The following is a 24,438-nucleotide window of genomic DNA, read 5'->3' as shown; positions in this document are numbered from 1 at the left end:
TTCTGCCAACCTTTGGTGAAGCTATTTCTGCGACTCAGTCCACCAATACTAAAACTAAGGAGTCTTTGATTAAGTCTCTGAGACCTTCTACTTCGTCAACTCCATCTTCAGAGCTGCCTAAGAAAAAACAATGCCGGGTCCAAAACCAGTTCAGATCTACTCTCCTTCAAATCCAGTGAAAAAATGAAAAGATCCAAGCTGTTCAGATCCAAAGATCCTACCTAGGACAGGATACTCACTGACATTAGACCCAGTACCTTCCAGGGTTTCCTCTCCTTTTTTGGAGAGATGCCATTCCAGTTCACTGACCTTGCCTCATCTCTTTTTTCCAGGAGTCTGACTGAGGAAGATATGGAAAGAATGATGAGGAGATTCCACTCTGCACAGATACAGATGGGTGTTATTCCAGCTCCTACTCCCCTGGGTCAGAAAGCCCAGCCATCTACAACAGCACTGTTAGCTGCTCCTTTTCTGATCTGACTGGTTGTTTCAGAGTCCCTGGACCCAAACCTTCTGGGTCTATCCGGCTTGGATCCAAAAATACTTTTATCTTCAGATCCAAAGCTTTCTCTCAGTGTACCAACTCTGACACCTGCAGATTCAGATGACTCTTGGAGCCAAAGCTGCCTTGTCAGATCTGCGGCATTGGAGTTGACTCAAAGGTTTTTGGAGCCATCTCTGCCCCTCAGAGCTTCAGGATTGGATAGATCACCTCCAACTGCTGCCTTGGGGAGATTACTTTTCGGGCAGAGGGAGGCAACGTTCCAGAAGCCTGCCTTCTTGGAGCCATTGTCTTCCTTCTCCCTGGAACGATCTGCCTTCAAGGTAGTGAAGAGAGTGCTTTCTGCTCTGACAGCATAGTGGATCCAACCTCCTTGGATCTCCAGTCTGGTTCCTAGATGTCTCTGCACTTAGATGCACATCATTCTACACCACAGGGACAGCCAGCTCAAGGCCCCCATACCACCCAGCAGGGCTTTTACGATCTCTTCCAACATTTCACTGGACTATCCCACTGAGGAAGTCCCTAGGAAGAGGAAATGCAAGAGGAGGCAGTTGGATACTCTGCAAGATTCAGTTACTGAGGATACTGATTTCAGTGAGGGAGAAAGGTCTCAATGATCACCTCTGGAAGATGTCTCATTTGGAGGCATTCTTGAGATCTTTAAACATAGAGGTGGCTGGTCCTCCAGCAAACTTTCACCAGAAGAATCAGTATTTTTGGAAGCCTTTGGAGCTGGCCCATCTACCTTTAGGGCTGCTCCACCCATAGATGAGCTCATTGATTTGGTCTCTAGGCGGGTGTGGAAGGAACCTGATTCAGTTGAGTTAGTCCCTAAGAGGCCATATCAGATTCTGGCTCCACCTATCTAGAATGAATTCTGGAGTAAGGGGGTGCTCGTGCATTCTATCGTCTTGGCAGTGGCCACCAAGAAGGAACTTGCTGAGCAAATTTTCTCTGTCGATCACCCTAACAGATAGTCTAGGGTGATGGACAGATTTGAGAAGTATGTATATGCATCAGCGACCTTTGTCCTTAGGTCCCTGAACTATTTGGCACATTATACCAGAATACAAAAGGACTTGATCAAGGAACTTTCAAAATCCCTTTCCGGCACCATAATGATGAGGCTTAATCTTCTGTGGCCTCTCAGTTGGCTATCCTCCAATCTATTTCAAATTTGTCCATGAGGCTTATCTCGCATGCCACTGAAGGTGCCTCAAGGGCAGCGGGTTCAGGCATTTCCATTAGAAGGCACGCCTGGATGCACTTATGTTATTTTGTAGAGGTCTTCAAGTCCTCACTCGTCAATGCACCCTTTGACTGCAGTTCATTGTTTAGCCCACAAGTGAAGGACACACTGTCCAGGTGTGAAAATGATGGAAAGATCCTGTTTGCAGTGGGCATACATTTTTTGAACACTCAAAGATCTTTTTCTAGGAATCAACAATGTGGATGGAAAATGTAGTTCAGGAAGTCCCAGGGTCCTTTCCAGGACACATATGGAGATAGTTCACCTAGGAACAAAGGGGGGAATTGTAATGGACGACAATGTCCACCCAGCAGAGGAGGCCTGCAAAACCAAGGGTCCAAAGATTTTTTTCTCTGATAGACCCTATCAGTGCTCCTGAAAGGAAGCCCAATTGTACCCCTCTGGAGGCAATCAGGGGTTAACTATCCCTGCACCAAAGAGCCTGGCTAGATATAACAAGATATACTTGGATGCAGAAGATTATTTCTAGAGGTTATACAATTCCCTTTTCCCTTCCACCTCCAACTGCATGCAAAATTCCTGAGGAAAGCAGCAGCACTATAAATAAAAAAAAATGCTACAAAAAAAGAGTCATCCAATATGTCCCACCAGACCAAAGAGAATTTGGAACTTTCTCAATATTCCTTTTCGTGTCAAAGAAAACAGGGGACTGGAGACCAGTTTTGGATTTCAGTGACTTGAACAAGTCAGTTTGACATAGAAAGTTTCGGAAAGTCATTGTTCAGTCCATTCTACTCTTCCTGGGCAAGGATGACTGGATATACTCAATAGCATGCATCCTGAAGGTCTATCACATAAATTTGTACAGACAGTCCAGAAGGTATTTATGCTTCTGGCTTGAAGCCTGTCACTATCCGTTCAGAGCACTGCCCTGTGGCGTCACCACAGCCACTAGGGTGTTCACCAAATATATGGCAGTGGTAATAGCTCACTTGGGACTGTAGTTATTCCAAGTGTTTCTATATCTAGATGACTGGCTTATTACTGCCCTGACCAGGCATCTACTAGGAAAAGCAAGAGATCAGGTACTCCGGACTTGTTCTCATCTGGGGACAACCATAAAATACAAGTCTCAATTACAACCAACTCAAACCTTGGAATTCATAGCAGAAGTGTTCAACACAGCATCAGTGACAGCTTCTCTTCCTCTCTCAAGAATGCAGGCTATCAAATTCCAGGTCAGAAAAATAATTTGCAGTACCAGAATTTCAACTCGATTAATTCTGCAAGCCTTGGGGTCAATGTCTGTTTTCATCATTTTAGTTCCTCTAGTGAGATTTTATATGAGAATTCTTCAATGGATGCTAGCAACTCAGTGGTCGATTCTTTATGAATGTATGTCAGCACAAATAAGAAATGCTCAGGCATGCAAGAAATAACTTTGGTGGTGGATTTGATCAGATAAAGTTCTACAAGGCCATCCTTTCATTCACCATCAGCCCAAGGCCACAGTGAACATGAATGCTTCCCATATTGGGTGGGGGCACTTCCTGGGGAAAACAGTCCAAGGCACTTGGTCCTCCGAAGAGGCCAACATGCATATGAATGCTCTGAAAATGAAAGCAGTACTCTTAGTGTTGAGGCATTCCAAGACACTCTTCCTTTCAGGACAGTTGCGATCCAGACAGACAATACATCAGTAGGTTGGTACATCAACAAACAAAGAGGAACCAAGTCTTACGCCCTGTGTTAAGAAGCCCTCAGCATGGCAATCTGTAATCTCATACAACCACTTTCTCATAGCAATGCACATTCCGGGAAAGTCCAATGTGATAGTAGACAAATTGAGCAGGGCCATTCTTCTATCTCACGAGTGATCTCTCGACTTAAAAATGGCAGAAATTATTTTCCATCAATGGGGCCAACTTTGTTGCAATCTTTTTGCTTCGCCCCGAAACAACAAATGCAGCAGCTACTTTTTCTTAATCCCCCCTCTTGGGGGGAATCAACATCAGATACTGTACTCCACGATTGGCCCCCTAGTGTCCTTTATGCTTACCCTTAATTCCCAAGTTCCTATTAAAGCTGACAGATTGAAGAGCAAAGTCATCCTCATTGCACGTTACTGGCCTCAACAGATTTGGTTCCCATTCCTTTGGTCTCATCTTTTTTACCCACCTTGGATTCTGGATCCAACTTCAGACCTCCTATCTCACCTGATAGGCATGATTCATCTGGATATCTCAAATCTCAAGCTAACTGCATGGCTTCTCCAATTCCATTAATAGCCAGACAACTGATGCTCTCTTAACCCATCCATCATATACTTTTATCTTCCCATAAACCTTCTACAAGAAAACTTTACGCAAGTAAATAGAAAAGGTTCATTTCCTGGGCAGAGCAAAAACACATTGACCCATCCTCAGCTCCTGTACAAAGTGTACTTGAATTTTTGGCAACAGTTTTTAACGAGGGAGCTAGCTCCTCAACGATACAAGTTCACTTAGCAGCAATCTCTAATTTTCATATCGGATTTGAGAATTATTCTGTGGCTTTGTCTAAACATTGTAAAGTTTTTTTGAGAGGCACGCTCCTGCTGAGACGCCCATGTAAAGATCCTACTTCACCATTGGATTTGAACTTTGTAGTGCAGGCTTTAATTCATTTTCCCCTTGAACCAACAGTTAAATGCGATCTTAAGTTCCTGACTTGGAAAACTATCCTTCTTGTAGCCATTACCTTTGCTAGAAGAATTTCAGAACTTCAAGCATTGTTCTCTAAACCTTCCTACTTGATCTTTCATAAGGATAGAGTCACATTATGCACTAACGCTTCTTTCCTTCCTAAGGTGGTGTCATAATCCAGTATCAATCAGTCCATTAATTTGCCAGTTGTCTTTCTTAAATTTGCAAACAAAGGTGAATATATGCTGTACTTATTAGATGTTCACAGACAATTAACTTTTTACTTACAAAGAATGAAAGAATTTAGAAAGACAGATCAATTATTTGTGTCCTTTGCAGATGCTAAATTGGGAAAACCAGTTGCAAAGGTAACCTTAGCCAGATGGCTAACAGATTGCATATCATTTATCTACAGCACGTTAGATCTAAAGTTACCAAAACCTTTAAGAGCCCTTTCAACTAGGTCCATGACAACTTCTTCAGTATTTCAGTCTAGACCTTCCATGGACAATATATGTATGGCTACAACTTGGGCCAATCCTTATACCTTTATCACTCATTACAAACTGGATCTGGTCTCAAGGGGAAGAGCAATCTTTGGCTCAACTGTGCTCAGGAATACCCTTCCTTGGAGTCCACCTAGGATTTTAGGTAGCTGGGGACTTTGTCCCAACAGTTGAGGATAGAATGAAAATTGACATCGGGTAAAAATGTATGTACTTAACATAACATTCCATCTGTGTTGTCCAATGTCATTCTTCCTCAACTTCCTGGCCACCAACCCACAACCCTTTTCACAATGGATTTCTGGAAGAATAAGAGATTATAAGGACACCACTGGCCTTAATGTTGAGCTCCAGATATGGATTTTTCTGTTAGGAAATTTATAGTAGTTCTTTCTACTTTATGCAAAACAGCAAACAAGATCTGAGGTATGTTAAGGTTTGCTGCATTATGGGTAAGGGAGGAGCCGGAGAGCTTTTTGGTGGCCATGAGCTTTAGTAAGGCCAAGCCGGACCGAGGATTGCATCCGAACCCAAGAGTTGAGGAAAATGAAAGTAGACAACACAGATGGACTGTTATGGTAAGTACATCACTTTTTTTTAAGTTTCTTAAAGTGTGTGTGTGTGTGTGTGTGTGTGTGTGTGTGTGTGTGTGTGTGTGTGTGTGTAAGCATATACCTCTACAGCAAGTTGTTTATTTGGTTATTGATTTATTTTATTCAGTGGCCAGAATGCATCTTCCAATGTGAGGCTGGTGTTACGTCACTGGATTTTTCAGCAGCTAACCCTAATCTTCTGGCAGTTGGAATGTATGATGGCATAATTGCAGTCTACAATGTACAGATGAAGCAAGATATTCCTGTTCTCGATAACAGGTAGGACAGCATGACTTAACCTTAACATTCTTTCAGTTATTTCTATCACTTTCCTTCACTGACTGCAACCATAGCATTCCTGTACCAGCAACATATTCACTTAGTGTTTAATCCATCCACCTGGAGGGCAGCCACAGGGCTCTCAATCAACCTGTGATCCACACACATTATTCAGTATTGCTTACTTCTACAGAAGAAATTAAAATCAGGTTTATATTAGTTTATCAAAGGTTCCCTTCAGTGAACCTCTGTTCATCGAACAAAAGCCATCAAATTTTCAATTCAGCAAATGTTCACATCAGTGAAGGATTTACACAGGAAAAGGAACTAGTTTGGCCAACATAAAGAAATTTGCCCTTTCCCCCACTGTAGTGTGATCTTGGAGTTGGTATATACAGTTGGTGGTGTGGGGGGCACAGCCCCCCATCTGGGTAGGTTTAAAATACTCCAGTGTGTGTTACGGGAAAATGTTGTGCAAGTAATTACTTTCATTGTGTAACACTTTCAGTCAAGAGAATGTTCGATGGTTTTTGTTCGATGAATGGAAGTTCGCTAAAGCGAACCTTCAGTGAACTAATATAGACCCATTAAAATTAACCGCTGATTAATGTCCTACATCACTTCATGATGAACATCTTAAGCTAAAATGAAGGTTAAAATGAATCCATGTGCAGGTAAGCAAGAGCCCGTGAAAAGTGAGGGAGGCAATGTGTCTGTAATCCTTATGCAAACTGCACCACTCTTACTTGATGCTTGATCCTGGAAATGAAACAGCAGTGTCTTCACGTTGAATTACACAGTGCTGAAGGTGTACAGTAGCAGCACCATAGTGGTGTCAGGTCCCTTTAAATGTGCTAGCCTAGAAGGAAAGATAGTGTGGTGGTGAATTTACCCTTAAGTATAATAACCTATAAACAGGGAAGGACTTTAAAGGTAGTAAGGATAATATAGACATAAGGGTATTTAAAGCACAGTGACCCAATGCACAGCAGATTCATGACATTTGGGTCTGAGGATGGTTCATGAAGGACAATATCTGGATATGTGTATACCAGAGGGAAGAAGGAAACCCTAAGAGAGAAGGGATCTGACCCTTGAGCGGGGATCTAGTTACCTCTTGAACAGATGGTGAAACTGTATTGTTTTTCCTGATATTGTAAGAATTGAAGGTAAAGTCACTTTGTTGTTTCTTGTTTGTATAACTGGGGAGAGAGCTACTTTCCTGATACTGTAGGAATTAAAGGTGAACCTTTTTTGTTTTTCCTGTTATAATTAGGGAGAGAGCTAGTCTGCAATAATAATAATATAATAATTTACAACGAATATATTATTATTTATAAAGGAATTTATTATCAATGAATGATAATATAAAATGCTTCACATTGCAAACAGCAGCATAGATAACAAACTTAATTTTACAGTTAAAGGCATCAGCCAAAAATATTTCTACATCTCTGACTCTTATCATAGAGGTATGACACTTAATTTATTTTCCAGTTGTTTTTGACTTAATTCTTTGACGGACATCTTTTCTGTGGAAGTCCTTCTGACCATGGCAGTGGCATACTCATTTGCATTGTCTAACAGGAACATCAGTTTCTATGTCCCCTGCCAGGTAATGAGGTTTATTATTTAATGTCTCTGAGGCTACTGACTTGTAAAAATGCTTCATTAACCATATATTTAGGGTAGCCTTGACTAAAAATTTGTTGGCCAGTGACATTCTTTCCTTCTCAAAGACCTCATCGTCTTCTGTTAACCTACTGCTTCTAATGGATTTCCCTTTTGTGATATTTTTCTTTATAAACATCGGAGGCATAATAGAGCCTCTGGCTACATATGTTGCCAAGTATTTGCAAAAAGTAGTAATCAAAAATCCTTTTTATATCAAAGACTCATTTCATGATGGCTGTCTCATCTGTGGAAGCCCTTATGACTATGCCATGAAGTATTTTATACTGGAAGGACATTTAGAAAATTGCATGTTAGAGTATATGAGCATTTACATGCTACTGAGGACAAATATTCTAAAAATGCTCTTGCCAGACATGTAGATTGTTGTAACAAAAATAAAAGTTTTACTTTCATAGTAAGTGATTCAGTTAAAAATTATAACATTAGATGAAATGCTGAAGATTTACTAGATTACAAGGAATACTTTGGCATGTTAGATTAAATACCTGCAATTACTCTGGATTAAATGAATCAGAGAATTTTAAAGTGTGTTTGAAAATGAAAGGATTAAAGTATTGATTAGTAATAAAATGTTAAGTCATGTGACTATCATTTTAAGTATATAAATGTGTACTTTCAGTTGTTGCTCAGTCTGAAGAAATATTTTTTTATAAGATGAAAGCACTTAATGGGTCAATAAAGTCTTCTGTGTTTCAGTGATTTTTGTGTTTAAAGGAATTTATTTATCTTGGACTTCAGACTGATTTGTGTGTTAAGAACTGCATATGTTCATCACATTCATCACTGCTGTAGTAGCTTAGCTATATGGGTTATATCCTGCAAGGATATAGCAGCCAGCCAGCTTACAAAGCTTCAGGGCACCTTCCACATGCCCAAACCAAAAGTCCTTTCAAGCTGAGCAGACTAAAAAGACAGGTTTTGGTGCTAAGCCCTTCAGGGCTATTCTACCATTGAAGAGAGCACTACTCTGTGGATTTTTGAGGATTGATGGGAGCTTATGGTTATGCCCTTCCATTTCACTGTTGCAGTATTCTTAACATGAGGAGTCCCCTGCCAAGAACGGCCCGATGTCTGGCCAGTATACCAAAGCCTTTTGGTTGTTATTGATATGCCGTACATCACATGTATATTCCCAGCACAAGGTGTAGGGCATAAAGGTGATGTCCTGATGTATCATCCTCAGAACATCTTTGCGCCAGTCCAAATGACATCTTTTGATAGTCAGTCTAATCACTTGAGTCATTGCTGGCTACCTAGCCATTCAGGTAAGTGTCCCGTTGGGGTTTATTGACTTATCCTTTTTGCTTTTAGCATTTGTGTTGTTGTGGGGTTTCATGTCATCCAGAAAGGTTAAACACCAGTGTGGGAGACAGATTCCCCATAAAGACCATGAAGAGCAGTGCTTTTTTTGTTTAGAAGCTTCTCACGACCATACGTCCTGTATGTTTGTCAGGGTTTTGTTCCAAGGACCTTATGTAGTCATCTTTCTTCTTTCGCCATTTATCTTGAGAACCAGCATCTAACACTCTTAGTGAAAATTTTGTGGAGGGTACTTCCCAGCCTGAGGGTCGGCTGTCTTCGAAGAAGAAAGCCAAAAATGTCAGATCAGGTTCTTTCGATGTACTTTCTCCGCCAGACTTCTCTCTTGAGGCTGCTGAAAGCCTGAGGGTCGTCTGGTTTCTGGGCTGGTTTCCTCTGCTCCAACAGGTTTGGAGGCCAGCATGGATCCAGCTTCTTGCACTTCCTTGGAAGCCTTGCATACATCTGCTTTGGATGCTCAGGGGAACTGTGGCTGATTATCATTGAAGGGCGTAGGAGAGTTTCTCAGATACTGGTTAGGGAGGAAGTCCCAACTATGATTATTGAGTGTAGGCTGGCATCGGCGCCTTCTTCCTTTCGTAAGGCAGACATCCCTTTAAAAGAAGAAGCAGAAGACAAAGCATATTGCTTCTATTCCCAAGGACCCTCAAAGTGAATGACAGAATTTTACACATGGGTTTTTCAATGCTCTTATGGCCTTGAAGCCTTGTCAGGGGGTCTCTGCCCCACCTTCTCCTTGGTCTTCTTCCTCTATCAAAAGGTCTAGGAATCAGGATTCCTCTGAAGAGGAAGAGGATTTTGATGAGGAATCCCTGGCCTATTCTACCAATATTCCTTCCAATTTGGATCATGGTTCTGAGGAAGAGGAGTCTGCTAGTTCTGAATCTCCTTTGGAGGAGATTTCCTTTGGGGATACCATTGCCAGGATGACGGATTTCTTTAAATGGGATTGTTCCCAAGTTTCTGATATGCAGTGGAGATAGTATGAGCTCCTTCAAATGGAATCTCCTAGCCTCTCTGCTATTCCTTCTGTTTTGGATGCTTTATTGGATGCCTTTTATTCTGCATCTCAGGCCCCAGACTCCCACCCCTCTACTCCTAAAAAACGGATAGGTTTTATAAAGTACCTGATGACTGCAAAGTCCTTTATAAGTGTCCATCTGCTGACCCTTCAGTCATTTCTGTGGCATCTGACAAGCCTTCTAAACTGCTGCCTTCTACCAAGCTTCTTCCTTCTGCTAAAAACAACAGGACTGTGGAAAGGCTGGATAAAAAGGTTTATACTTAGCCACCCTAACCTTTTGCTCTGTTAATTATCAAACTCGTATGACCAGATGTGCTTTGGTTCTCCTTTCTCAGGCTTGTCAGGTTATTGCTGATCTGTCTGATTCTCAAGGAAAGATATGCCTTGTCTCTGTTAGGTAGCTCATCATTCCAGCAAATGTAGTTATGATGTAGCAGATGCTCCTTCTAGGGCTGCTGTTTCTGGCTCTGTGTTGAGGAGATATTCCTGACTATGGCTTCAACCTCTGCCTTGATGATATTAAGGCTAAGTTGATGGATGCTCCCCTGGACAACAAATGTTTGTTTGGTGCTGCTGCAGCTGATTTGTTTGAGTCCCTGCTGGAGAAAGTCGAGGAGTTACAGGATCTGAAACGTAGTTTTGTATCCCCTGTGCCAAAGATCCTGAGAAATTATCCTAATAAACCAGTCTTTTTTTAGAAGGCAGTCACATCCTCCTTCTAAAGGATTGAAGGGTGGTAGGAGGGTTCCCCCTGCTAAGTCTACACAGACCCTCTCCTGCTCAGAAGCCTTCCTTTCCTGATAAACCAGGTACTGTCTGACTACCCAATTCTGCCCAGCCACATTCCTCTCTCATCATATTTCTCTGTCTGTTCCTGTCAGGTTTAGCATAACCAAGGATTCTTGTGTTCTTTCCATCCGTCATCAGGGGTATTTCATGGTCTGGAAATCTCTTCTCCCCTTCATAAGCATTCCTAAGCCACCTCAAGACCAGTTGAATTCTTTTCCCAGAGGTGCTTCAGGGTCTTTTGATTCAGGGAACTATTCAAGAGGTTCTGTCTGCTCAACGGGAGAAGGGATTTTTATTCCAGAATGTTTTTGGTCCCCAGGAAAGAGAGCACTGGGAGTCCCATTCTGGATCTTTCTCACCTGAATACTTTTCTGAAGGTTCCTTCCTTTTGAATGGTATCCCTTCAGACTTTGCTTCCACTTCTACTTCCTCAGGCTTTTATGGTTCCTCTGGATCTCAAGGATGATTACCTCCCTATCCCTATTCATCTCCATTTTAGGAAGTTTACATTTCTCTGTTGCTTCCTGGCAGTTTTAGTTCTTTGCTTTGCCCTTTGGTCTCTGTACTTCCCCCAAGAGTATTCACCAAAATGCCTACCTCCTGTGATTGCTTTTTGCTGTCTCAAAGGCATTCAGGCCTTTCCTTATTTCGATGACCTGCTTATACAAGACTCCTCTCAAGAGATTATTTTACAGCACCTTCAGTGGGTCATCACTCTGTTGCAAAGCCTGGAGTTCACTGTAAATTTTCAAAAGTCCATCCTGTCCCTGTCATGGGATCATATTTTTCTGGGAGGCAGGATTCAAACTGTTCCTATGCTAGCATCCCTGCTTCCTCCCAAGGCTTTGAATCTGGTTTCTGTTTTTCAGTCCCTTCTTCCCATGGCCTTGATTTCAGCCAGGGAATTTCCAAGGGCTCTGGGATTCATATCCACCATCACTATGCTTCCTTTCACCAGATTGCATATGAGAAAGCTTCAGTGGTCTCTAAAGTCAGTTTGGCTTCAGCATGCTTATCCTGTTGAGTTTCCAGTTCCTCTTCCCCCATGTCTCAAGTTGGAATTCATTGGTGGATTCACCAACTCATTTTGAATCCAGGTCTTCCCTTTCCTCCCTCACTTTCCTCTTAGGAGCTATTCACGGGCACTTCAGATGGGGGCTGGGCAGCTTCCTTTAGAAGCCTAAAGGTGCAAGGCCTTTGATCTCCTCAGCAGCAGAAGGACCACATCAATAGCAAGGAGATCTGAGCTCTTCTGTTGGCACTCACTACTTTTCATGCTCTTTTTTTCTCCAGGGCCTTTAAAGATATTTACAGACAACACCACAGTGATGTGGTATATCAACAAACAAGGGGGAACAAGGTCCTATCTGATTTGCAAATTGGCACTCCATGTTTGGGAGTTAGCAATTCAGTACCAAGTCACACTTCAGGCAGTGTACATTCTTTCAAGTCAGAATTTTGTGGCAGACTCCCAGAGCAGGTCCATAACACAGTCTCATGAGTGGATGCTTCACAGGGATGTGTTTCTGGACATTATCCACCAGTAGAGGGTATTCCTCGGGTTGATCTCTTTGCCTCCCTTTTGTACAGGCAGTTTCCTCAATTTTGTGCCAGGACTCCTTGACCTCTCGCCTGGAAGGTGGATGCCCTATCTTCTTCATGGAAGAGGATGTTTCTTTATGGCTTCCTCTCCTTCCTCTCATTCCAAAAGTTATGTGGACGATAAAACCGGATACTCCCAAAATCTTGCTGATGACTCCCTTATTGCCCAGACAGTATTGGTTCCCCCTTCTTCTGCACCTAGCCAAGGACAGTCATCACAAGTTACCAAACAAAGTGGATCTTCTCACACAAGACAAGAGATCTGTCATCTATCATCACCTGTCCACACTTCAGCTGAGACTGTGGGTGACAGCAGTTTGATTCCCTATAGGCACTTTTTTCTGAGGACATACTTTCTGTTTTGTAGGAGACCATAAATCTCACTACTAGGAAGTCCTACTTGTCCAAATGGAAGAGGCTTCCTGTTTGGTGTCATTCTCATAACCTGGACCCACTTACTGTGGATGTTCCTTTGGTTCTTTCTTATATGTGTGAATTGCTTAATGCTGGGTTGGCAGATTCTTCTATTAAAGCCCACCTCTCAGCTATTTCTGCTTGTCTGCCTTTAACTCCTCCTTTAGCCTCTAAGTTTGAGGCTAGACAGTTTCTTAAAGGCGTTCTTCATATTAGACCTCCCAGGAAGCCTCTTCTTCCTTCCTGGAATCTTAATTTTGTTTTGGACAAATGGACTAATGCTCCTTTTGAGCCTGCAGCCTGTTCTTCCTTATAGCATTGCTCTTGAAAGACTGTTCTTTTGTTGGCCCTTACGTCTGCCAGACAAGTGTCTGAGCTGCAAGCCCTTGTGGCTGTTCCTCTTTAGTTTCTCATAAGGACAGAGTGTATCTTCATACCAATCCTTCTTTTATTCCTAAGGTGGTGAATGAATTGTCTGTTAATCAGTCTATTAATTTGCCAGCTGTTTTCCCTTCTCCACAATCTGCTAGTGAGAAGGTGCTGCACACTTTAGATGTGCTTAGACAACGTAGATTTCATTTTGACAAAAGTAAAGATTTTAGAACATCGTATCAGCTTTTCTTTGTTTCCTTTCATCCTAGATCATTAGGTTTGGCAGTTTCCAAGCAGACTATTCCCTCTTGGATTTTTAAAGCTATTTCATTTTGTTATACTTTTCATGGTAAGAGCCTTCCTCTTGTGGTTAAGGCTCACTCTACTAGAGCTGTGGCTTCTTCAGATGCTTTTCAAGGGTTTGGATACTAATTCTATCCTTGAGGCAGCTACCTGGTCTTTGGTGTATACCTTTACCAAGTATTTCAAGTTGGATGTCATATCCAAGGCTAGAGTTGGTTTTGTTATGGCCAATCCTCATGGGTTCCTAGAAGGCTCTGTTGGCCATTCTTCCTCCCTGTCTTCTTTCTGAGCTTTTGCACTTTCCCTCATGTTAAGAATACTGCAACAGTGAAATGGAAGGACATAGAGCAGTTGTGTACAATTTTACCGTAACAGTAGATGTCTTTCTCTTCACTGTTGCAATATTCACTCCTGCTCTCCTCCCACTGGTCTTTTGTCCTTCTGGATATGTATGTTACCCTCTGGTATACTATGGCTGGGTTCCTCCTGGAGCTCTCATTTCTGAAGATGATGCATCTAGACATCACCTTTATCCCCTACATTTTGCACGGGGAGCATGCATGTGACATGCGGTTTATCAATAACAACCTAAAGACTTCGGTATACTGGATGGACATCAGGCCTCCCTTGGCAGGGATCCCTCATGTTAAAAATACTGCAGCAGTGAAGAGAAAGGCATTTACTGTTATGGTAAGATTTTACACAACTGTGCTTTCCTTTGTTGGACACATAAGTTCCCTTTGTGGAAAACCTTCCACATTAAAAAATGTTGTATTGTACTTTATTGTTTAGGAATGTTTTTAAGCTAAGAGTTTGTGTTTTACCAGACTGTCATGAAACCTAACTGCTGGCAAAGTGTTTTAAAGTGTTTTTTACTGTGTTTTGTGTGAAAAGTGACTTTTAGATACTTTAAATTTTTAGCAGCTTTGCTGCTTGTTTTCTTCAGGAAAGAAGCACCATTTTCAGCTTGACTTTGGAACAAACTACTGGTCCCATGGTCATTCTTTCTTCCAACCACAAAAAGAAAAAGTTAAGCAAACAGCCTTTGTCACTAAAGCAGGCTATCATTTTAGGTGACTCTGCTGTGGCCATTTGTTGTACTTCAGGTCACTCATATTTTACCCCTGATCCTACTAGTATAGCACCTGCAGCCACTGTGGACTGTGGGTTATCCACATCCTCTGTGGCTGCTAGGGTCCCTTCAGTGGACAAGAGAAGGACACTCTTGTTAGTCCTGGAAGAGAAAACAAGGAAGACATCCCTGTCTGGTCAGAATGTTCTGCGCTTCCCAGGGGAGGTTGCTGCTACTGCCATTAATGACCCCATTTTTCCTGTCAAAAAGCAACAGAAAACTAAACATATATCCACTCCTCACATTTCCTTAGACAGGAATAGTTAATTTGGGTCTGGCTCAGGATTTATTCAGGCTATCGATCCTTTCTTATAAGGTGGTTTTCCTGAAAAGATTTGGGATTTTGAATCTAGACAGGAAGATAAATGGATAGATACCGGGTTTTCCTCAGTTTTCGGATTCCAACTCAGAGGAGAGTTTAGTTTCTAAATCTCCCTGTGGATTTCTCTTTCTTTGTGACTATTTTAAGAATGTGCCATTGTTTTCATTGGAAGAACACTGAGGTTTCTCAGCTCCTCAGAAAATAATATGAGGAAGAAATTCTGGATGTTATCAGGTCTCATTTTAATAAGATTAATCAACACAAACCAACAATGGATACACAAGATCTAATTAAAACATTTATAAAAAAATATACTGAAAATAGACAGAGGATTAAATAAAAATAATTGACAAGCCTATATCAGTGTCTGAACTCAAAAGTCAAATTAATAAATTAAAACCCAATAAGGCAACTTGAAATGATTGTATAATACCTGAACTATACAAAATGGTGACTAAGGATGCTTTGAGTATTTTACTAGAAGTATTTTCAATAGTTAAAGGACTTACGAACATACCAGCATCCTAGAAATACACCCTAATATCCCCAGTTTTAAAACCTGACAAGGACTCAACACAATGTTCTTCATATAGACCAATTTTATTATTAAATGTAGGTTATAAAATATTCACAGCAATGTATGCCTCTAGAATAAAACAATTTATTCCATTGTTGATAAACAATGATCAGACTGGATTTATAATAAACAGGAACACCTATGATAATATTAATAGAATACTATAAATAATTGATTATACTAATTCAGAAAAAGAACTAACTTTGGTTAGTCTGGATATCAATAGTGCATTTGATTCAGTTAACTGGGAGTACTTACTATTAGTCTTAGAGGAATGTAATTTTCAAACAACTTCTTAAAATTAATCAAACTTCTCTATGAAAACTCCTTTGCGTACATTCAGATAAGCTCATATATTTCCCAATCAATCATTATCACTAACGGTACTAAACAGGGTTGTCCCTTGCCCCCATTGCTTTTTGCTGTAGTTATGGAACTGATTGCAAATTATATAAGATCAATAAAAACATGAAAGGCATACTAATAAATAATGATTTAATCCCCAAAATACAGTTATTTACAGATGACATCTTATTAACTTTGACTGATTGCAATTCTCTTATTGAAGTATTCCAAGTAATAAAATTTTCCAGAAGAAACCGGGACTGCATTTTATTGAGAATAAGTCTAAAATACTAACTGTTAATTATAAAATTAATAAAATAGATAAATTATGTAAATACATTGTGAAAGATGGTAAAATCACTTACTTAGAGATAATTTTGTCTGATAATATTAAAGATATACTAACCCTTAATTATGATAATAACTTAAATTGCATAAAACAAACTCTTAATAAATGGAATATTTTTTTTTACTATGGAAGTGAGACTCTCCTTAATTAAAATGATTATCATTCCTACAATTCCATATATCTATAATACAATCTTTTTCTTTCCCACTCCCCCCAAATAAATATAAAAGAGCATAATTCTTTGTTTCTGAGATTTCTATGGTTTCCTAACAAGTCTAGCTTGTCTTTAAGCCATCACATTAGAGATTGGACATTGGATGGTATTGGCCTTCCAGATTTAGAATTATATTCCTTATCTTCAATTGTTAAGACAATCATTTCTTGGTTAAATTGCAATTATAATGCCGAATGGAAAGATATTCTGGCAGATAATTGGTGTAAATCCAATAATTTAACAAAATGATATCATACTAAAATAGCTACTAATAAATTTCATTAGTTAGTAAAAGGCTATTTTATAGAAAGCAAAAACAAACCAGTTAACTGTTTTTATATTAGTACAATAATAACCTCGTTTAAAACTTTCATTTTCAAGAACCATGAATATAAAGTATGAGTTTTCTTTGTATTTCCAATTGCCTACACTCAAAATAGTATTAATAGATGTAATTTAACAGCAATGACTACATTTAAAGACAAGACAAAAACCTGTTATACTTGTATCAATTACTAGACAATGGGAAGTTACAAAATGTTGACCATATCATTAATAAGTTTGAGTTAAACAAAGACACATAGTCAGAAGTCCCACATTCATTGATTTACTTATTATTCTAATGCACCAGAATATAATTGGAAAGGGAATTCTATGTAAAATATTTAAGGTACTTAAGAAGTCAACAGTATGACACAGAGAAAGCTACTGGGATTATTTTAGACTTGTTAAAAATAACTCCCCAAGTGACGATGATAAAAAACTAATACTCCAGTCTTCAAAACAAACTACTTCATCACTAAAGTGGAGGATATTCTCTTGGAAGTGTTTACATCAAACCTTTATCACACCACATAAAGTTGAATTGATGTATAATAAAGACATATGATGCTGGAGATGGAAACTAAATGTTAAAGCTGACTGGCAGCATATGTTTATGATTGTATAATACTTAAGACATATTGGGATAATATGAATTCTCCCTTACAGTCTGTTTTAATGATAAATTCGTGCTGACCAAATTTCTTATTTTATTTAATACATATATTCCCACTTGTGTCACGAAAATAAAATACCCTCTTTTATGGGGTATCTTAACACTAGCAAGAAAAGTCATCATGAAGAACTGGAAGAATCAGATGACTCCTACTATGAAGGAAGTTGTACACTTGACAACTGAAGTTTGTCATCTTAAACTTATCACAATCAAGACAAGAACATCTAGAATCACCTCTTCATGTAGTATATGGTTGAAATTCAAAGAACTGCGGGATAAACAGACTTTAATAATTAACAACTTCTCTTATCCCATTTATTTTTCTGTTTAAAAAACGTTTTTTATAGTAAACATTATTGTAAATAGTTATTTTAGTTATTGTTTATTGTTTGTTTAGATATGTATATTTGTTTTATAATAGTTCTATTATCATATATTAATGCTTTATTGTTAACATTTTCAATAAAAACAATTGAGAAAAAATGAAAATAATCTGAACTGGTTAGGAAAAAATTTCTAGAACATGAATTTGTTCCTCCAGTTCTGTCAGCTCTGGAGGATATGTGTTACTGCTTGCCCTTTTCCTGATAGTCAGCCTGCTGCTCCTGAAAAAGCAGAGAGAATGTATAAAGTTCTGCAGTCTTTTAACTCTTTGTACACTCATCCCAAACCTGAAAGAACAGCGATAGCTTTAATTAATCCTAATGCTGCTAAACATTTTCTCCATTCCATTTCTACTCTTTCTGACAAGGATGGCAAGATTATTGATAGGTATGGGGAAAGGTGTATACTTCTGCAACTTTGATTTTCAGATTTTGAATTGTTAGGCTTGTATGTTAAAATTTATTCTGACTAATTATAAAAGTATTATGAGTGTTTTGTCTGCATTTTTTCTTGTGAGGACAAATCAGCTTAAATAATTAATTTTCTTCCATTTCATAGGTCATAACTCATTGTTTATGGTGTACACATGACTCAGTTAATACTTGTTCTAGGGCTATGGTCACAGGTATTGTTTTGAGGAGATTTGCCTGGCTGCATTTTCAGAACCTCCCAAATGATGTGAAAAATTAGCTTTTAAAGTCTCCTTTTGGATAGATATTTAGTTTTTGGCTTCTCTGCTACAGTGGTTATCAAAAATGTGATGAAGTAGGTAAGCTAATACAGGAAATCTCTGATTGGTCAACCCTCCTTTTACAATTTCTGTATGGGATTTTCTAGCACTTCATGGAGTTTCAATAAAAAAACTAAATAAACAGTCTCACCAAAATGTGGGTAAATAGATGTTTAAGAAGAAATTGCAAGGGGTGGTCCAAAAAATTCAGGAGTCCCCCCACCCAAAACCATGGACAGTCCAATAAGTTAGAATGACTATTTAAGGGACCTTCTTCTCTTCTCCTACCCTGACAGCCCATTTTCCCTTCCAGAATGTCTGAATCTACACCTTTTGGGCAACAGATAGTTTCAGACAGATGGCTTCTGAAGATTATTCATCACGGATGCAGATGGCAGTGGGAAGAAATCCCTCTTTCAACCAGGTAGTTCCTCAACCACTAGACCAGACTTCTTTATTTCCCCCTGTTATTCAACAGATGGGAGTGATAGAACCAGTTCCTCCTTTTCAGGTTGGGAAATGTTTTTACTCAAGGATGTTTTTAGTGCCAAAGAAAGAAGTGCTTGGAAACCAGTTCTGGATCTTTCTTTCCTAAAGCTGTTTATGATTGTGCCCAAGTTCAAAATGTCTCACAACCTGTTATTACTTGGTCCTCATTTAAATTTCCTGGTAACACTAGATTTAAAAGATGTTTATTTTCATATCCCTTTTCATTTTCTTAAGGTTTTGTGTATCTGGATCACATTATCAGTCCTCTGCCGTGCCCATGGTACTATTCACTGCACGAAGAGTGTTCACAAAGTGCCTAGACTAGCTCCAGTTATATCACATTGCAGGCTGTAAGGTATCCATATTTTTCCATATTTAGATGACTGACTTATTTTGTAGGGTCTTTTTCAAAGTGCCAGGAATCTCTGACTTGGCTGAGAGATCTCTTACTCAAGCTGGGATTCCAAGAGAACATTCAAAAGTGTTTATTTACTCCTTCAGTCTCTTGCACAGGCTGAGATTGCAAGAGAACATTCAAAAGTCTTTTTTGACTCCTTCACACAGGATTGTGTTCTTAGAGTGTCAGCTAGACACCACAGTTCAAAGAGCTATTTCTTCCCCAGAAAAATAGATCTGCATCTATATCTGTTTTTGAGGTTTCCCACTTAGACTTTAGCCACTGTGAGGGAATACCTCAGTTATTTGGGTCTCATTGCATATATGATTCTAATGATACCCTGGCAAGACTCCACATGATAATGCTGCAGTGGTATCTGTAATCTCTTTGGTCCCAGCACCAACATCTTTTGTCTTTTTAAACTCCAGTGTTGGGATTTGTTAGAAAAGACATCCCCTTTTTTTTCCTTTCCTGTTCCAAAGCTGTCACCTGCCACAGACACCTCGCACTTTGCTTGAGGAACAGTTTTGGGAGGGGTAAACGTGCAAGGTGTGCAGGATGCCAAGGACAGATGCAAGCTCATAAATATAAAATAAACACTTGCTGTAATCAAGGTACTCAGTTTGGTCACATGGTTCTCTTTAAATTGTTACAGACAATACCACAAATTTGTAGCACATTAGCAAGGCAAGGGAGAAGCAGGTCATACCCCCTTTACAGACTAGCCATGTTAGCTTTGGATATAGCTTCACAACACAATCTCAATCTTCTGGTATCCTAAGTTCCTTCAGAGCAAAACTGTGTGGAAGACAAGCTGAGTTGGGCAAGGGCAGACCCTCATGAATGGAAACTGGAAGAGAGTGTCTTCCAAGATTTGATCCATCTGTGGGGAGTTCCTCAAATAGACCTATTTGCTTTCTGTATGAAAAAACAGCTGGGATGATTCTGATCCAGGGCTCCATCCAATAAAGCCTGGAAGACAGATAGTTTGTCCTTTCTTTGGACAGGAATGTTTCTGTATGCTTTTACACTCTTTCCAATGATATCCAGGGCACTTTTGAAGATTCAGAAGGAATCCCCCAAGATCATTGTGGTGACTCCCTTCTGACCCAGGCAACAGTGGTTTTCCCTTCTTTGCTCTGAAGGAACTTAGGATACCAGAAGATTGAGATTGTGTTGTGAAGCTATATCCAAGGTGTTAATTCCCCTCAGGCACTTGTTTACTGAGGACTTGTAGCAGGCACTAATGAAGGCAAGAAAGTCTGATACTAGAACATCATTTATTAGTAAATATAAAAGGTTTTCTAGTTGGTGCCGACAACATAACCAGCACCCACTCAGGGCTAGTGTTTCACTAGTTTTACAATATTTGCATGAGTTACTATCCTGTAACCTTTCTTACTCCTCCATCAAGGTTCATTTATTGTTCATTTCAGCACATCTGTCCATCGAGCTTTCTCTTTCAATGCATTCTCATGTCAGAATGTTTTTGAAAGTGGTTTTGCTTAAGTGGCCTTCAAGAAAACCTGTGGCCTGTTCTTGGGATTTTAATTTTGTGTTAGAGAAGCTAATACCTACTCCATTTTAACCAGCTAATTTGGATGATTTGAGGTTCTTAACATGGAAAATTGTTTTATTAATTGCCAACAAAAGGATGGTAAAATATAAAAATGTGAATAAATGCAAGATAATTAAAATTGTAAGTGCTTATGTTACCATCCTTTTGTTGGGACGTTTGTATACTGCCTGGGCGTTTTGTTGTTCATAGATTTTATCCTCATCCCAGTTCATTGTTTTTTTGGTTTCCTTTGTTTTACTAATTGCTCTGACCTCTGCAAGAAGATATCTGATTTGCAAGCTCTTATGGAGAGTCAACCCTATCCTATTTTCCACAGAGAGGTTAGAACTAATTCTTCTTTTATGCCTAAAGTGGTATCCAAGTATACTTTAAGCCAAATTATCCATCTTCCTATTTTTTTTTGTGAATCCAAAAATAAGGACGAAAGGATACTCCTGACCTTGGATGTCCACAGACAACTTGAGTAATATTTTGACAGAGATAATTCTGTCAGATCTTTGGATTAGCTGTTCATTTCTTGTGAAGCTAAGAAGGGGCAACCTCTGTCAAAACAGCCTATTTCCAAATGGTTGCCTCAAGCTATTCCCTTTTCTTATACTTACTATAACAAAACTATTCTGGGCAGGTCAAGGCCTAGTGCCTCTAGGGTCTTTGCTTTGTCTATGGCTTCTTGGAAAAGTTTCGATTCTAGAAGTATTTTAGAAGCTGCTACTTGGTCCTCTATGTATGTTTACAAGGCATTACAAGCTTGATTCCTTCTCTAGGTCTAGATCAGACTTTGCTAGGACCATTCTCCTGGGGGTCCTGGACCCTTCGCCTTCCCCCTCCTATATGAACTAACCTAGGTTAATCCACTTATATAGCTAAGGCTACTGCAGCAGTAATTAATATGATGAATATTAAGTAAACTTACCATAACAATAGAGATGTTTGAATGATTACTACTGCAGTAGCTGCTCTCCCCATTCTCTTGTTTTTGGGGGTGTTGTTTATGACAGGGTGTGAATACTTTTTAAAATGATTGATGGTTGAGCACAAGGAATGTGCCCTGAAACTTTGGAAACTGTCTGGCTGTTATATCCTTGGCAGGATATAACCCATATAGCTAAAGGTACTGCAGCAGTGATCATTCGAAAATCTACTTTTATAGTAAGTTCTTTTTACAAAACTGTACTTTTTTCTGAACTTCATTTTTGTCAGTTGAAATGATTATTAAGTCAGAAAGCCGACTCCAGTGACTGCTTTTTTTGTGACAATATGACAACTATTTCTACATTTGTATCTTTCTATCTGTCTGTTTATCAGCAACTACAAAAACTGCCATAAACATTGGGCTTTTGTGCATGGAACATGTCAAATAGTGAAGTAAAAAGAGCCAGCTCAAGCAATCCAGTCATGTTCAGAAGTCTTCTATTTATGGTCAGTGGCTAAACAAGCAGACCACAATTTGGCCCTCATGACCTTCTCAGTGAGATTTCATTTGTTAGCATTTTTGGAAGTAGCCTGGCTACTCAAAAAGAAGGAAATAATTACCAGTTGGAAGTATTGCATTAAAACACAATTACTAACCCAAATCTGTTGTTACAAAAATAATCACAGTTTGAGCTGTGAAACATTTTTCTGTAAATTAATTGTTGATAAGACACATGACGATAATTCTGAGTGTGGAGTAATTATCAGCACTGAAATGCTACACGTGTTAGAAAACTTGATTGTACCATAAAATACATTAGTAGATCACGGAGTGAAGCTTGAGAAGAAATGTTTTTTCTTTTTCTTTTGGGGGTGGGTCATGCTTTTATAAAACCAGATGTGGCAGTGTACAATACAATGAATTAGTTTAAATAATCAATGGGATGCAAGCAGTCATTTGGAATGAAACATGTACAATGGACTGCATAAATGAGTATAATTAAAAAAACGTACAGATGAACTGCATAAACAGATGCAATTTAAGCATTTTTAAGTTTATGGTGAATGGGTTGGTAAGATGTATAAACAGGTAAAGAATTCCGTACACAGGGGGCAGTGAATGAAAAAACTTCTGAAGAGCTTGCAAGGTGATGTGATAGGATGACAAGGGCTTATTATTACTGACTTGACAGTATCATTCTGTGTTGTTTTTTATAGAAGGTTTGAGTGAGTGGGAATTATTTTGTTAGACTGATTTGTAAATGAGTTTAGTAAGTTCATAGGTTGCTTGGTTTTATACTGGGAAGGCATTGGAATTTTGGAGTATAATGCAGTCATGTTTTTGCCTAGAAGGGGATGTTCTGTAGCTGCTTAGGTTGCTGTAATATATCATGGTTAGATTATGTGAGTGAATACTTTCTGCTTGTCAGCACAGTGGAGTTAGTAGCTGAGATTAAGGGATTGAGACAGACAAGTCAGTCTATGTTAATGGCTCATTACTGGGTTTAAGTGGTTCAGGTATAATGAATCAAAGAAAATTCTAATCAGTATTTCCAGTTCTCAGTTTTAGTAAATCTGTAATCCCTTAAATGACAAAACAGTGAGTTTCAAATTATTGGTCAACAAAAGAACAAGAACAGCATTCATCATGTTTCAAGCAAACCCTTGGAACTTCTTGCAGTCCCTGGTCTGAGGAGCAGTGTTGATGAACCAGTAAGGGATAACATGTCATTCAAGTACTTAGACCAAAATTCTTTTAAAACTTTGTAGACTAACAAGACAACTTTGTAGGAGCCACCCAGTTTAACTGATAGCTCTAGTTTAGACTTTCAGGTATGTGAATAACATGTTCTAAAGCAGAAAAATTATAATAAATTTCATCTTAAATCTTACATGTTGGGCAACACAGCAGCATTGATATTTGATCTCTGTCTATTAAACTGCCATTACATTTTGTTCATATTCTATTTATATTGTTATCATTTTCTCATTTCACTAAATATTTTAGCAAGCAACACAAACAGAACTCTTAGTCCTATAGGAAAGCCCTCAGCTGGATGAACAAAATGCTGCTGATTGTATGTGTGTAGCTTCAATAGTTGCTAAGACATCATACAATATTTACAAAAATAACAAAAATTATTGTTGACTGCATTTATTTTGAGTTATAAAATCCAGTTTAAGACATTGAGTCTGATGAATACTACCACTGTAAAGATTAGTTTGCGCTGCAATTTGCTATTTATTAGTTCAGTAACAACAATTATTCGAACCATATCTAAAAGTAAAGTTCCCTGTGCATGGAAAACATAATTCATTATAACACTTTACAAGGGTGGAATCAATTCAGATCTTTCAAAGTATAGGTCAGTAGCCATTTTATATATCCTATCCGAAATGTTAGAAAAACCTATTTATCTGCATCTTCTCATAGAAGATCTGCATCTTCTCATATAATATATAAAAAACTTCTGTCTTCAACCCAACATGGCTTCCGTCCTCATCACGGTACAACTACATCTTTGATGAATTTTCTTAATGCTGTCAACACCCATAGAGATGCCAGAAGACTAGTCTCTACCATCTTCCTGGACTTATCAAAAGCTTTTGATACATTCTCTCTCCAGAAGCACTTACATAAACTCTTATCCTTGGGTCTCTCAACTCCTCTTTGCAGTGATTCCATAGCTACTTTTCAAACAGAGCACAAGCAGT

General features: G+C 39.1%; 1 protein-coding gene across 1 annotated transcript in view; it reads left to right on the top strand.

The window, feature by feature from the left end:
- DNAI4 (dynein axonemal intermediate chain 4) overlaps nt 1–24,438 on the top strand; it is a 1,182,639-nt gene that overhangs the window by 743,512 nt on the left and 414,689 nt on the right. The window contains exon 11 of the mRNA XM_044085587.1: nt 5,626–5,777. Within this exon, the coding sequence (XP_043941522.1) occupies nt 5,626–5,777 (152 nt within the window). The remainder of the gene's footprint in view (nt 1–5,625; nt 5,778–24,438) is intronic.

The sequence above is a fragment of the Protopterus annectens genome, chromosome 10.part0 (assembly GCF_019279795.1).
Source record: "Protopterus annectens isolate FY-2018-M chromosome 10.part0, PAN1.0, whole genome shotgun sequence".
In the NCBI taxonomy this organism is placed as follows: Eukaryota; Metazoa; Chordata; order Ceratodontiformes; family Protopteridae; genus Protopterus; species Protopterus annectens.
The sequence above is the reverse complement of the archived record's forward strand: the minus strand, read 5'-3'. Positions and strand labels throughout refer to the sequence as shown.